Genomic DNA, 14,208 nt, shown 5'->3' on the forward strand with positions numbered 1-14,208 from the left:
AAAATTTTCAGCAATTTTACTACACATTTATTTGCAAATACTCCTTCCTCCTTTTGTTCATACTGCTCTTTCACTTTTTTTTCTTTCTTTGTACTACACAACATTCAATATAGTAACGAGAAGATCGCAATAAAGGGGGTGAGTGTGTGTTTTTATTTAAAAAAAAATTAAAATAAATAAATATGGGCTCTGGATTATTTTTTCCAGTTGAAATTCTTGTTATATACTGCTTGCACCTCCCACACTACTGATTTCCGCAGATTTGGAGGTGAAATCTCTCATTTTATATGAATATTATTATCACATGATGCTGTTTTCGTTACTTGATGACTCTCATCTGCTCCCCGTGGTTGCTGCTTCAGCTCCTTAAGCGTGGCATCGATTGTCTGCAAGGAAATGCAGAAGAGAATCGTGGGCGAAGACCATTAGCCAAAAGTTCATAAATGTTATAAAAGCAGAAAGAAACCTTTCCGCACAAATGTCGGAATGTTAGCAAAAATGTGCGCTTTGGAAAATTAGTTTTTCACATTTTTTTTTTTCAACAGAGTGATAAAAGAAAGAAAATTTTCAAATATTAATGGAAAGAGTTATGGTCAATAGTAGAATCAGTCGAGTGTCGTTAGATCCAAAAATGAGGGCGCATTATTCTGTTTTCTTGTTCTGATTTCGCAGCCAAATTATGATGTGGGTTAGTGGGCGTGTGAGGGCAGAAGAAGTTTTTCTTTTTTTTTCTTGGGTGGCAAACCTTATTTAAGCGACTTGTAGTCTGTTGGATTCTTTCCAGAAACCAATTGCTCGATCTCGTCTCATCTGATGCATTCTCAATGGGGGAAGAAGTGTGTGGAGGAATAATATTTGATGGATCAACGACACACGAACATCGAAATCTCTTGCAAGTTGAGCACAGCAATTTGCTCTCGAGCTGCAATGGTGGCTTCTATAATACTCATAGCACTTTTTTTTACATTTTGCATGCACACAAAAGGGATTTTTCACACAGAGGATAATTTTACCTACAGCTGTGATTATTTTTTAAAGAAGATATTTCAAAGTTTTAAATTCTATTCTATATTGCACAGAACGTGTAATATCTGGGTTAAATGCTTGAAAAATGTTGCACAAGAAGGTTTAATTTACATAATTGAAAAACCATTCAATTTTATGGCTTCCGTGACATTGAAAGCTCAAATAATCTAGGGTATAAAAAGTTAATTTGATTCAAAGAAGCCAATAAATTTAAACCCCCCATTCTACCTCAATTTAACCCTTTAACGCTCTTTTTATCACGATATTTATTCTGTGGATGCTTTCAGAGAACTTTTCTCAGTTCATGGTTACCTGGGGGTTTCACCCGGAGATTTCGGGATTTTAGGTTTGATCTCCGGGCTGCGAGTTTAGGATAAATTTCTCCGGGTCACACAATTTTATTTTATTTTTTGCTTTAATTTTCAGCAATATCAGAAAATTAAAAAATCGGAAAATTGAATAGACTCAGTAATTTAGGAAGTTTCGATTTTTTAGCTAAAGGAAAATTCTCTTAAGTCAGATCTGAGTTTTTCTAAACCAGAGTAAACTTTTTAAAGTTAAACTACAGTATTCTTCAAACTAAGTTTAAGTTTTTAAAGTCAGTCCTAAGACCTTTGTTGTAGACTAGACTTAACTTTTTTTAAGGCCAAGCTTTTAAGGTTTCAAGGTTAGATCAGGCTGAAATGAGACCGAATTCTTCTTAAAAGTCTGACCTAAAGGAACTAAGGTTCGGTTTAAAAAAAAATAGGGCTGGCTTAATAAACGTCTTAGCTTTCTTTAGGCTTAAGTTTTTAAGTTAAACTTACATTTTTTGAGATGTTTCTCAATTTACAATTGTTTAAGATAAAGCTTTTAAGATTTTAATTGTTAAAACAGGCTAGATCTATAATGCACTTAACTTTACCTTAGCATGATTTAGGAAACTTAAGCTCAATTAATAAAACTGAAGGCTGGTTTAAGTAAAATTAGGACTGAATTAAAAAAAAGACTCAAGTCGATCCCTTATGCTAAAAAAAAGTTCGCGAAAAAAGCGAAACTTATAAATAAAAACCAATACAAAGTTTTTTAAATAAAAATAAATAAATTTCATTGCCTAACGAGGGAATGTGAGGTGGTAACCCAATCTCAGTCAAAACGTCTTTTTTGGCTTCTTTTGCGTGACCCAAAAAACGCGAAAGGGTTTATAAAGACACTAATTTGGCAACGAAGCGATAATTTTACATTGAATAAATGCAACAAAAAGGAAAAATAATCACAACTGCATTGGGGGAAGCCTAAAGAGTCCAAAGAGAATTTTAAGTGCATTTTTGGCTGGAGGCCAAAGAAAACCAAATCCACCCTCAAAAAATCACGAAAAGAAACCTCAACAAACCGACACCAAAGATTGAAAATTCACGAAAAAAATCGCCCAAAGTGCACTGAAAGCTTCAAATAAAAAAAAACTCAGGCTGCTCTCATGTTGCACTTTGGAACGATATAAATGGGAGCATTCAGGTGGGATGTAACTGGGAAAACCTACATTGACTCGACGCAGGAGATCCGCCACAATTGCCAGAGCCGTTGTCCTGGTGCTCGCTGGCAATGCATTCCCATTTTTCAGGCGATCCGTTGACGCCATCGTCGATTCTGCAAGACATGAAGAAAATCTAAGGAATGCATTGCGGCACAACAGAGTATTTGCAACAAAAAACAATTAGTGTGCAAAGGAACAAGAAAAATAAATAAAAACCAAAAAAGAGCGAAAAAAAAAGATAAAACATAAGACCAAAAGAGCCCATCGTGCTTTTATTGGTGTAAAAAGAAAACAAAGAGAAAATTAAAAGTAAAACGTGTGCGCTAATACGGTGGTGTTTGACCCAAAAAAAAAGTTCTGGGTCCACCTTGATGGCACTTTAGTGGCTTTCTTGGGGGATCTTTTCTTTGTTTTGTTATTTATGAGCCCCGTGGGAAAATGCATGCAGGCCTGAAGGAACGTTTGACCGTGGCATAGGCAAAAGATATCTTACGTTTTATGGAATTGTCTCGACGAACGGAGGCTTCCGGGAGTGTTTGAACGGCTGAAGCCACAATTTCTGCGGCACCTCTGGAACGTGGTGTTGTCTGTGTTTCCGTGGAGACACCCCCCTCAGCTTGACTGTTATTATTAACAGGCTTCTGACGGATTTTGAGTTCTTGCTTCAAATCTGCAAAGAAGAGAAGAAGGATTAAATACACAAAGAAAGAAATTTTTGGCACTTAAGTGGAATTTACCTCTTGTTTCATCCATCCATCGCTGCAGCTGCTCCTGTTTTGTCTCCTTCTCCATCTCAATCTCCACCTCCAGCATCACATTCTTCTCGTACTCCTTGTTCAAGGACCTCTCTAATTCCACAAGGGATTCCGTGACGATCCTGTGTGCCCGTTCGAGGTCATCATTCTTCTGTTCCAACTCTCGCGTGTACTTGTGCATCTCCTCCTTTTCGCGTTTTTCACTTTGGTACCTCCCATCCAGCTGTGTGATCTCATTCTCGCTCTTAATCAGCTTGAGGCGCATCATCTCATTTTCCTGCTGTTGCTTATTGAGCTTCAGACGCAATTCCCGAATTTGCTCCTCCTTCAGCTTCAGCTGGTACTCCAGCTCCTGCTCCAGCTGATGGCTGCTCTCTGTGAATTCCTCCAGTTCATGCTTCAGATACGTCGCTCGATCCTTCCAGTACTGAATACTCTGATTTTCATTCTCATTTGGGCTGTCCATTGTTGTTGTGTGTTGTTGCTTTGACCATGAAATGCCTTTCTCACTGTCCTGCCCACGCGCTATCCCCTATTCTCGCAATAAATTACAATTCCTCACACACTCAGGTACCACGAAAACACCCCACTAAGCTGTTTTCTGGAGTTCGCACGAGAAAAATCAATGATTCTGAAATATTTTTGTTTCTACGAAGCCATTTATTTTTTTCACCACTTCCAGTGTCACTGCGCGGCGAATGGAAGTCCATTGGAAGCATTGGAAGGAATTTCTGGAAATTTTGTTTTCCTCCAACAACGTTCGCAATGGAGATGTGAGAAAATTGTTAATTTTACTTATTTTGCGCCTTAATTTACCCCAAATTGTCTTACAGAAGGAACCACCTGTACTCCCCACTGACGAATTTTGAGACATATCAAATAATGATGCAGCTAAAGACGAAGGATACGAAGAAAAAGTTTGGATTGAGGAATCTGGCCACGATTTGCTACGAGGTAGGGTTTCCCGGATAATTCTCAAACTCCAATATTTCTCACAAAGTTCCTATTCTTTGCAGACTTTGCAGTACCTAGAGGACACACCGTGTAAATTCCAAACAAAAGAGAAAATTATTGAATTCCGGGACGCAGTAAAAAAGTTCAATTTGACAAATTCTGAATGCTTCATGATGGCAAATGATCCTCCAACGAGTCCTCTGCATATCCAGCTCCTTGTGGAGGACAGTGAAGAACGCTTAACAGAGGAACAAGTGGCAGAACTGCTAAAAATCGTGGAGACAACGCTGCTGGCGTAACATTCATCATCCAAAGGTACTCTCTGCACAATGTTATTTATTGAAGATTTTTTATCATTTTGTATATACAGAAAATTCTTAGCGTTTTTGATCCCCGAGATCCTCAATGAAGTCTTCATCAATTTCTGGCCATTTTTCCGGAATTACATCAAATAGGTCATCCTTAACGTCCCCCTGAATCACAATTTCATCGTCTCCCGTCACAGAGGAGCCACATGCGAATTTTGTGCCGAAAAATTTAGCTGCTACCTTGAGATCTAGCCCAAAGGTGCTCAATCCCGTGACAACAGTCACTGACTTCTTTTTCCCACGGGGTGCTCGAAAAACGCAGATTTTCTTTGGACCATCGTCCTTCTTCTTTGTCTTCATCATACCCTTCCCGCCACGCTTCTGCCTCTTCTTGTCGTCATCTGTGGCATTTGTTGAGGTAGCCTCGGCTGTGTCATCAATCTTGACTTTCTCAAATTCACTGGGAAGATTCTTCTCCAGCCACGCCTTGCATTTTTCATATTCCGGATAGTATTCGCAGTACTGAAAAAAATCCCCGGAATTAATTCCTCAAATCTTGGGGAGTTTTCTCTCCATGGAGACTCACCTCTATTGGCATTGAGCAATTTCCACAGTATTGCACCTTAATGGGGTACGTAACTCCCTCCTGGAGCCCCATTTGCAGCTGAACTTCCGTCATTCTTGGCGTGATTTTCTCCTACAATTTGAGGTTATATTTTGACAGAGAAAAAATCTTTTTTTGAATATTTTCACGGGAAATTTACTTTAAATTCCCTTTATTTCTTGTCTTGAAACAGAAATTCTATTAAAAATGCCAAGAAAATCCCCAAAAATCCAAAAAATGATCTCGAAATTGTTTTGTTTATCAAAATTATTGGGTTGTTCTATATTCTTCTGGATTAAGAAAATACTGGAATACTTGATATGGGACAACCCTATATTTTCGCCCACATAATACGGCGAATAAATGAAAATTTGGTGTACCTACGCCGCAAACATTTGGCGGCTGCAGAAAAATCATTTTTCCCGCAATTACGCAGTTTTCCGGATTTTTCTATTACAGGGGAGTTTCCGGGTCAAGGGGACACGTGTTCCGGCTGTTTTTGGGGTGTTCGAGCGGTTTTTCTGGGAGTTAATTCAGAGGGAAAAGCCGCCGGCGGTTTTCGTTTTTGTTTTTTCCGGCGCCAACTGACGCAGCGCCGCCCTCTAAACCCGGAAACTCAATTTCCCCAACAAATTCAGCGGAAAACGCGAGAAAATTGGGAAAAAATTCAAGTTGTGAGGGAGACAGTATCAGTGACGTGCGAGTGAGAGAATCGCGCTGAAATAGCACATGCACCCGTCTCATTTTCTCCTCAACCAATCAATAGCGCCATATAACGGCTAGCCCAAATAATAAAACTTGAACTTTAACGAACATTCTTTTTGTTTTTTCAAAAATGCGATTTTTCTTGTTTTCTCCCAAATTTTTGGGCACAAAACATATTTTTGGGACTCCTGGGACACTTACAGGTGCTCCGGAGCCTCCGGGGAGCCCCTCTGTGCGGAATTTGAGGCCCGCAAAAATTTTGACTGTTGGGGATTTTACACGACTCTCTTTTCCCGGAAATGCATTTTCGCGAACGTTTCAAACCAATGATGCCAATCGACGCGACGGCGCTTCCTGGTCACAAAAAACTACTTCGGATTGGAAAATTTGGCGGAAAACGCGAGAAAATTGCGAAAAACTCAATGTGTGAGTGAGACGGATAGCGGTGAAATACATTCGTCTCATTTTCTCCTAAAATAACAGTGCCAGAAATAGCAGTGGTGGCTTTTGGAACTATAATCAGGGCGGTAAATTCAAAAATACATAACAATTAAAAAATTCTTTCTGGTCCGAATTTCCGGTCCTAAAAGGCCTAATTTGGCTAATTTGCATTTTCTTAGATCGATCAAGCGGTTTTGCTGCAAAAACAGTATGATTTTTCGGCATAAAAAGCTTTAAAAAACCTAAAAAAAAAAGTGTTAAAAAATACTCACAAAATTATTTTTCGACCGTTTATTTATATTATTCTCTCTAAAATATCTTAATAAAATCAAAATTGTTCTAACTTTAACAATCACTACAAGTCATTCTTGTAAACTCTCTTTAAAAAAAAAGATAAATTATGTGCTTTCGCTGGTTTAATTGCTTTTGATCCAAAGAAAAAAGATAAAAGAGGTAAAATGCATCCTTTGGGTTAAATAAAAATGTTAAACACAAAATTTTATCTTAAATCACACTAAAAATGGTAAATTTGTGTAGAAAAATTGTTGTTTTTCGGTCTAATATTTGGTAGAATGACGAATAATGGGCTAAAATTTCTGCGTTTGAAGTACATTTTTTAAATGTGTTTAATGTGATGCGCTACCTCCTGAAGATTCTTCTTTTATGTATTTTATTTTACCACTAATTTGCGCGATAAATAGTGTGTGAGTCTTTGTTCTAAGAAGGAGGAGGAGGATTAAATAAGAGGATTTTGGTGATTTTTTTGGGATGTGATGCTTGTGTGCTTCCTTTTTTTTACACATCAATCACACTTTCGTTTTTCTTTAGCTCAGCCAAATTGGTCGCCTTCAGCTTCTCCTGCATCTGTGTTAGCATGTCCTGCATTCGACGAATCTGCAGAGAAAACATTTAAAAAAAAAAGATTAAAATTTAATAAAATACAGGAAGGCAATGATCAGCATACTTCTTCATCCTTCTGCAGGAGAAGTCGATCAGTTTCTGTGATGCTGGCTTCATTGGCAGATGCCACGGAGTCCCTCTTCAACTTCCCACGCTCACGAAGGGCATGCTGGGAAATCTGCGAGATGCACTGGGCCCTGAAGTTTTCGTAGTGAACATCCTGCGTGGTGTCCTTGAGGTCTTGCATGTGCGTTGAAATGAGCATAGTCCTGAGCTTAATAAAGTCACTGTGGAGTGGATTCTCCACATCGACCACACCCCATGGGTACTGTCGGCCACGAATCTTCCTGCCGGCCACCTCGAGGATTGTATTGCTGCCCACCACGGCAAAGGGGAGGCATGCCTTTAGCTCTCTGTCCTGCTGCTTAAACTCCTCGTCCTCGTCGGAATCGCAATCGGGAAATTGGTAGAGCTGCAAGTTATTCTCCTCGAGATCTGCGAGGATGCGCTCTTTGAGTTTCTTCACTTCCACCTGCGTGAGCGTGTCGGCTTTCCCAATCACCAAGACAATATTGACTTTCCGGTGAAGACGACGCAGCATCTCCAAATCCATCTGTCTCAAGCTACACAAAGGTGATCCGGAGTGAAAGTGAGTTTATTATATGTATAGAAAAAATAAGTCTTTTTCAAATATTTTTTTGGGCATAAAAGAGGCTCATCATTTCTCCTGGAGAATTACTTTTCTTTATCATAAGTTTTAATTATTTGTTTCTTGTTTTAAGAACAGTCTTTGTCTTTGATTGACCTCTCTACCACCCTGTCAATTCTGGAATTTTATCGGATTTAAAATCTCTTAATTTTTCCTTTAACCAAATTTGCCAGAAAATGTAAAGAATGACGTCACAATTGCATTTTTATTTTGTTTTTATATCCTTTTAAAGCATAGAGCGCATCCACTCTCATGTTTTGTCAAGGTAATTGTATTCTGCATGCATAAGAGGCAAAAATCACATAAATGACGTCATTTTTTACATTTTTGGGTTAATCTTTGTAGTATTTTCCTGTCTTTCAAAAATAGGAAGTTTGGCGATTTCTGATTTTTCTTAATTATCTTCCACAAGATTAGGTGTTTTCCTAATTATTTCCTCGAAAGTGGAAGTTTTCTTAAAGAAAACTGTACCTCCTTGAAGAAAACGAATAAATTCCTTTTCAATTAAACCGAATTTTAGTGTCTTCAAAATTCTCAAAATTATTCTAAATGGTTTTTTTTGTCTCTATCAATTCTTTTCAATTCTAATTGAATTTTAGAATATTTTCTTTACATGAATAAACCATTAATCTAACTAATTTGTCATTAAATAAATTAGGAAAGAATAGAACATTAAAATAAAAGAGAAATGGGGGGATAATTTTCCTGTAAATGGGAGCCCCTCTAGTGCTAATTTGCTCAAGAGTTTATATTCTCTTCCGGGGCGTTTTCCTCCAACAAAAAAGCTATACGTTCTATTGTTTGTCATTAGCCTGTGTGTGGGAGGAAATGCAGCACACACGTTTTTATTTGTCTTCTTCTTCTTGTTAATTTCTCACCTGTGCCCATAAGGTGGGATGAAATAGAGGCAGCAATGGACACGATTGTCTTGGATGTTGCGCCGATTGAGGCCACTCTCATCTGTAAAGTACTGCCGAAATTGCTCTTCAATGTATGCCGAGCACACGCGCCAGCTGTCGTCGCAATTGACAGCATCCCCAAATCCCGGGGTGTCCACCACTGTGAGTCTCAAGCGGACACCCTTCTCCTCAATGTCCATTGTCTTCTTCTCAATACGCGTTGTCTTCTCGATGCGTTCCTCAACATTCGGGATGATGCGATTCTTGTAGAGATCCCCGAGGAAGAGGCTATTGATGAGGGTGGACTTGCCCAGGCCGGACTCCCCCATGACCATCAGGGTGAACTCAAAGCCCCGCTTCACGGATTTTCGGTGCACCTGCTCGGGGAGTGTGGCGAAGCCAATGTAGTCCCTCTCGCGATCCATGCTGTAGCTCTTGATGCCTTGATGGTGGGAAAAGAGTCAGCATGAGTGTGAGTTGGTGGGTATTTTAGCACATCTCTGCGACACATTACCAGCCATTTTTTTTTTCTCTTCACACTCCTCCAAAACCTTAACACTTAATTGGCATCAATTCACTCTGAACAATTCACTCGCATTTTTTTCTCAAATGCTCCCCATCCACTGTGGGCTAGCCAAATTGATGGGTTCACTCGTCAAATGTGGGTGGATTTGAATTTGCCGTACAAGCTGTTTTGAGTTAATTTTTGAGCCTTTTTTCTTTTGCAAAAACAAGGAGTGGAAACGAGCCCTTCAACAAAACAATATGAATACTCTCTGGCCTATGTTCAGGAACCCTCGCAAAGGGACGCATGCGTTGGGAATTTGTAAATCGATTTTTCGTGTGTGTTATGAATTCTCAGCACGAGGGGTTGAATGTTCCTGCTGCTGTTTGTCCCACTCACTCCTTCAGCCCATTGCCGGTTCCGGGAAATTTTTTCAATCCCAGGATTTAGTGAATCAAAGTGGTGAAGACACAAACCCAATGATTTTCACGCTAAATATAATTGGAATTGTGAGGGAAAGAAAAACTTTCTGGACTCAATTCATTTGACACAGAAAAGTGCAATGCATCACAATGTGGCACAGATAGCACACACAGTCTCCAGCAGAAAATCTTCTCTTTTATTTTTTATTTTTCTTTCCTCGTAGACTGATAGCGCGGTGAGAGCGCGCAAACACAGTGCGATCGCGTGAAAAAAGAGACACCAACTGATTTCGAGAGTGGAATACATTTAAGTTTATACCTTCCAATCTAATAACAATATGCGCGCGGTGGTGATAGCTCCTAAAGGCACACACGATGGCACCGTGGAGAGAGAAGCATAGTAGAGAACTGAGAAAAATCATAGTCACACAATTAAGAGTATTTACTCATCCTCCTAACATCGCGCGCCAAGTGTCTCCGTGGGCTTTATTTACTGCACAACCATATATTCCACACAACACATCCAAATGATGCTGCAGCAGCCAAAAAAAACCATAGGAGGGGTGTCTATTAATGAAACAGCTGGCATCCAAGCACATCTCACCCATCTCACCCAGTGTGATCGACTTCCGACACTTTCTTGCATGCAGCTACCGCAGAAGCAGATCCCCCTTTTTATTGCCACCTCCTTAATGATCATTAAGTGATTTCGGTGGATTTCTCAATTGAAACATCTAGTATAAAGATTATTGACCCTTTCTTCCCAATTAGGGCTTTTGCATTGCATAATCTATTATTGCATTTTATGGTTTAGTGTTCAAAGAGATCTGAATGCGCAAAAATTAGTTTATTTCTAATTTACTTCCTCTGAAATTCACAAAAGAAATGGGATTTGGCAATTCAACGAGGGAAATAAATTCATAGAAAAGGTACCCTATATTAGGTAAACTTTCCCTTTATGCTGTGCATAAGTATACAACTACAATGCTGTCCTATTTTGCGATTTAGAGTTTTCTGAACCGTTATGGGGAAAATATTACAAAGACGATACTGTTTTTAGCTACATATTCTGCTGTATTATGTACGCTTTACGTGGTACACTCTGTATTATTTTATATAGAGTTTAATTTGCAAAATGTAGCCAAATTTTAGAGATCGTATTTTTTTAATTAGGCTAACATTTTTTTTTTATTAATTCGGTAGGTAACTGTGAAATCTCAAGAATTTTCAAAAAGCAAATTTTCGGTAAGATGTTAAAATATTTTTTTTATTCAAGAGTAAAGTTTCGGACAAATACAAATTGTTGTGGACCCTGAAGAAGGACTTGTTTAGTTCGAAACATCATCTCATCTTAAATTCATTTTTTCTTGCTCCCTTACTCTTAAATAGAATTTTATGTAATATTTTATTAGCTAACTCTTCTTCAATTTAGAATAATTATAATGTCAGTTATGCTTAAGAAATGTCTTTAAATTATATCCAAGAACAAATTATATGAGACATCAAGACCAACACACTCTGTAATATAATTAATCGACTGAATTTTAATTCTTCGTAAATGCTAAGCTTTTAGCAAGCACAAAGCACAAATAAAACTTTAATATTTTTAATGTTTTTAATACAGAAAAGAAAGAATCACAGCTAAATGAATTAACTTAATTTGTTTATTTAAGTGAAAAAATTGAGCAAGACTGATTTTTTTTCTTGAGCAAATGCGCATAATGAACTGCTAAAAGCATATTTAAAAAAAACAGATGCAGCCTTTCAAAAGATCAATTCTTGCGAAAGATTTTGCTTTCTGGCACTTGGAAGATATGTTTTCTGTCCACACTTTAAATAACAAATATTTCGTTTTTTTTTCTACGATCTCTACCTGTTTCCCCTGTTTCCATTATGTGGCCACAGCAGAGTTTATGATGTCAAAGGCAGTGAATTATTAAAAAAAAAAACTATTTTTAGTGTGCACTTCATACATGGAATACTGATGAGTGTGAGAAAGATAATCTTGCATCATGAGCAGCACAGTTTTTTCTCCTCTTTTATCGCAGGTGATGATTTGAGTTTTCTCAAAAATAAAATGAAAATACTATTTTTAAAAATTGATAGAAAAAAAAGATCCAGAAGCACAAAAAAATTTGAAATTTCACTCTCAATAATTTTAATCCTCACAATATTTTTCTCTTCTTTCACTTTCAATCATTTGTGTGTCATTAGGGTCCATAGGAGTGAGCAATGAAATTGTCAGTTTTCACCACTAATGCTCATTTGGAAGCAAACTTTGTTATTATTTTTTTCAATTCCCGTGGAGACTGTCTGAAGCTCCACACGAGTTTACAGAGCATATTATAAATATTTATTTAAATGTCGGGGATCACTGTATTCCACTCAAATCAACTTGAGATTTTCATTTTCAACCACAATGGATAGCTCTTTTGGTATTAATAATAGAATTGTATACGGAAAGAGATGAGCAGATTTTCTACAACATTCTTATAAACTTTAGTAGAGTTGTAATTAAAGCTTCATGACACTTGATCTTCCATCAGCCGCATGAAAGCATCAAAATGAGTAAACTCCTTTATTTATGATCCTTAAAAATCCTATGAAAATAAATTTTATATTCTCAATCAAAAATATTTGTAATGAATTTAACATTTAATTGACTCTTTGCACATTCTCTACAATTTTGTGTAAACAATTTTTTTTATAACATAACGTGAATGATTTTAACTTATTCATTCTTCCTCACCCACAAATTAATCCATAAAATCTTTCTTAGTCATTGTGGCTGTGATGTCGTGAATCGATTGGATTTTCTTACAATGTATTCTGCACGATCAGAATGAACATTTAAATCTCATTTACATTTCAGGCAAAACCCATCACTTTCTAAAAGTCTGTGAGATGGCAAAATTTATTGATTTTGTGTGTATTTCCCTTTGTCGACAGTTGGAACTTCTTCACTGCTTACCACCTTGGTCTTGGTCATGGCAATGGAGGAGAGGAGAACACCACAGCGGAATTGTAATCCCGTTATGACCGTCATTTTTGCCACTATGTAGTGACAAACCATCATTAACGGCCTGGCATCGTTTAAAGTGAATCACGTGGAGTACCACCGTTAAAGATGTATTCGATCTGGACGTATGGAGAAAGGAAAGGTTCTCAGTCTCGAGAACGCGGCCGGATGCTGTATTTAGGGGGAGGTGAGTGAGGCGAGCTATAGCAGCATGAAAATGGGAGATGGAGGTTCTGAGAAGATATAATCTTGACCTTGTCTTCAATGCCATGGAGAGGAAAAAAACACACACAGAAGGAAAACTTGAGCGCGTGATTCCTTTAATGTCCTGACGTCATAGCCTTGTACCCCTCAAATCTCCCATGAACCTTCACATCTCATCCATTATCTCTCTTTGAGGGTGTCAATGGGAAAATTCTCTCTTGGGAGCCACATTCGCATTGTCTCCTCTCACATTTCTCCAATAGCAATGCCACTGTCTTGAATAACGTCTTCCTCTAACTGTAAGAAGGTTGCTTGAAAGATTCAGGGAATTTTTGTACGTAAAATAGTACTTGTTTTTGTTCATTTCGATTTCTTATCTTTTAGAGAAAAAAAAACTGATTATTTTAACGAAAAAGTTTGATTTGAATTTTTATTTCTTATTGAATTTTAAAATTCAGATTTTGCATATTAGACTATAAAATTTAATATTGAGACACCTAATCCACTTAATAATTAATCCAGCGAAACCTTGAGGTGAATCAGATTTATAGGCACGTGTTTAGATTCTTTTAAACTATAAAATAAAAATTTGAGGAAGACTTTTTCATTTCACATAATTTTCTGTTCTATATTCTAGATATAAAAGAATTTAATTTTATTGAAGGAGTTGATTCATCAGTAAAGGAAAAACCCCGCATTCTAGAAAACAATCGAGACACACTTAATCTTTTAAAGAATAAAAAAAAAGAATATAAAATCCCCAATGAGACTTTTCTATTTCCCACTGGGATCAGCTGAAAAGTCGCAAATATTTGCCTAAAAATACCCACAATGACGTCATTATTGTATTAGCTGTGATTCTTTCGAAGAAAAGAATAGCACAGCTTCTGTGTACCACCTAAAATGCAATGTTGTCCGATCGGGCTCAAACTCTGGATGAGCACGAATTAGGGTCCCCACATTCCAAAAAACGTATGTCAAAAAAAAATTTTCCGGCCGTCCGTCCGTCCGGCCGTCCGGCCGTCCGGCCGGCCGTAGTTTGACGCTTAATTACAAGAGAACGGTAATAGATAGAGACTTGCGGTCAACGGCAAAGTTAGTATATCGGCCTGATGTCGTCTGATGGTGAGGTCATATCCACCCCCCCACCCCTCCGTCCGCCATTTTGGAACACCCCTAAATTTTGTTTTCGCAATATCTTAGGCCCTATTATAGCTAGAGATCTGAAATTTTGATATGTTGTA

The 14,208-nt window shown here is 37.9% G+C and overlaps 6 protein-coding genes across 13 annotated transcripts in view; 3 read left to right on the plus strand and 3 right to left on the minus strand.

Moving 5' to 3' along the window:
* LOC129790865 (UNC93-like protein) overlaps window positions 1–14,208 on the plus strand; it is a 1,060,245-nt gene that overhangs the window by 1,026,670 nt on the left and 19,367 nt on the right. The gene's annotated exons all lie outside the window — the stretch shown is intronic.
* Window positions 1–14,208, plus strand: part of LOC129790850 (cleavage and polyadenylation specificity factor 73) — a 566,536-nt gene that overhangs the window by 532,961 nt on the left and 19,367 nt on the right. The gene's annotated exons all lie outside the window — the stretch shown is intronic.
* Window positions 5–3,844, minus strand: LOC129790904 (nuclear distribution protein nudE homolog). Of its 2 annotated transcripts, XM_055828741.1 has the most exons (5): window positions 3,277–3,844; window positions 3,033–3,209; window positions 2,546–2,652; window positions 746–922; window positions 5–386 (listed from the first exon to the last, which is right to left on the minus strand). In XM_055828741.1, the coding sequence occupies exons 1-5, from the start codon at window positions 3,758–3,760 to the stop codon at window positions 279–281; spliced, it is 1,053 nt and encodes a 350-aa protein (XP_055684716.1). In that variant the 5' UTR covers window positions 3,761–3,844; the 3' UTR covers window positions 5–278. The 2 variants fall into 2 exon arrangements, with proteins under 2 accessions (XP_055684716.1, XP_055684717.1); XM_055828742.1 differs by lacking the exon at window positions 746–922.
* LOC129790951 (DNA-directed RNA polymerase III subunit RPC9) lies at window positions 3,980–13,633 on the plus strand. Of its 3 annotated transcripts, none has more exons than XM_055828806.1 (4): window positions 3,980–4,067; window positions 4,128–4,248; window positions 4,311–4,563; window positions 12,691–13,633. In XM_055828806.1, exons 1-3 carry the CDS (start codon window positions 4,060–4,062, stop codon window positions 4,545–4,547), a joined length of 366 nt encoding a protein of 121 aa, XP_055684781.1. In that variant the 5' UTR covers window positions 3,980–4,059; the 3' UTR covers window positions 4,548–4,563; window positions 12,691–13,633. The 3 variants fall into 3 exon arrangements, with proteins under 3 accessions (XP_055684781.1, XP_055684784.1, XP_055684783.1); XM_055828809.1 differs by lacking the exon at window positions 12,691–13,633 and adding an exon at window positions 7,289–7,389; XM_055828808.1 differs by lacking the exon at window positions 12,691–13,633 and adding an exon at window positions 5,620–6,206.
* Window positions 4,565–5,253, minus strand: LOC129790941 (density-regulated protein homolog). The gene is made up of 2 exons (XM_055828795.1): window positions 5,143–5,253; window positions 4,565–5,078 (listed from the first exon to the last, which is right to left on the minus strand). The coding sequence occupies exons 1-2, from the start codon at window positions 5,233–5,235 to the stop codon at window positions 4,626–4,628; spliced, it is 546 nt and encodes a 181-aa protein (XP_055684770.1). The 5' UTR covers window positions 5,236–5,253; the 3' UTR covers window positions 4,565–4,625.
* LOC129790900 (septin-2) lies at window positions 6,583–10,419 on the minus strand. Its single transcript, XM_055828735.1, has 4 exons — window positions 9,329–10,419; window positions 8,794–9,256; window positions 7,271–7,829; window positions 6,583–7,200 (listed from the first exon to the last, which is right to left on the minus strand). Exons 1-4 carry the CDS (start codon window positions 9,333–9,335, stop codon window positions 7,102–7,104), a joined length of 1,128 nt encoding a protein of 375 aa, XP_055684710.1. The 5' UTR covers window positions 9,336–10,419; the 3' UTR covers window positions 6,583–7,101.

This window comes from Lutzomyia longipalpis, chromosome 2, assembly GCF_024334085.1.
Source record: "Lutzomyia longipalpis isolate SR_M1_2022 chromosome 2, ASM2433408v1".
NCBI classification, from domain to species: domain Eukaryota; kingdom Metazoa; phylum Arthropoda; class Insecta; order Diptera; family Psychodidae; genus Lutzomyia; species Lutzomyia longipalpis.

Coding starts and splice junctions, on each gene's coding strand:
- LOC129790951 (XM_055828806.1), top strand. Junction 4,249..4,310: donor TGGCCACGATTTGCTACGAG/GTAGGGTTTCCC, acceptor TATTCTTTGCAG/ACTTTGCAGTACCTAGAGGA.
- LOC129790904 (XM_055828741.1), bottom strand. CDS start 3,760: ATGGACAGCCCAAATGAGAATGAAAATCAGAGTATTCAGTACTGGAAG. Junction 2,653..3,032: donor TCGAGACAATTCCATAAAAC/GTAAGATATCTT, acceptor CATGTCTTGCAG/AATCGACGATGGCGTCAACG. Junction 387..745: donor CTACAAGTCGCTTAAATAAG/GTTTGCCACCCA, acceptor ATTTCCTTGCAG/ACAATCGATGCCACGCTTAA.
- LOC129790900 (XM_055828735.1), bottom strand. Junction 7,830..8,793: donor ATCCCACCTTATGGGCACAG/GTGAGAAATTAA, acceptor ACCTTTGTGTAG/CTTGAGACAGATGGATTTGG. Junction 7,201..7,270: donor TCCTGCAGAAGGATGAAGAA/GTATGCTGATCA, acceptor TTTTCTCTGCAG/ATTCGTCGAATGCAGGACAT.
- LOC129790941 (XM_055828795.1), bottom strand. CDS start 5,235: ATGACGGAAGTTCAGCTGCAAATGGGGCTCCAGGAGGGAGTTACGTAC. Junction 5,079..5,142: donor ATTGCTCAATGCCAATAGAG/GTGAGTCTCCAT, acceptor GATTTTTTTCAG/TACTGCGAATACTATCCGGA.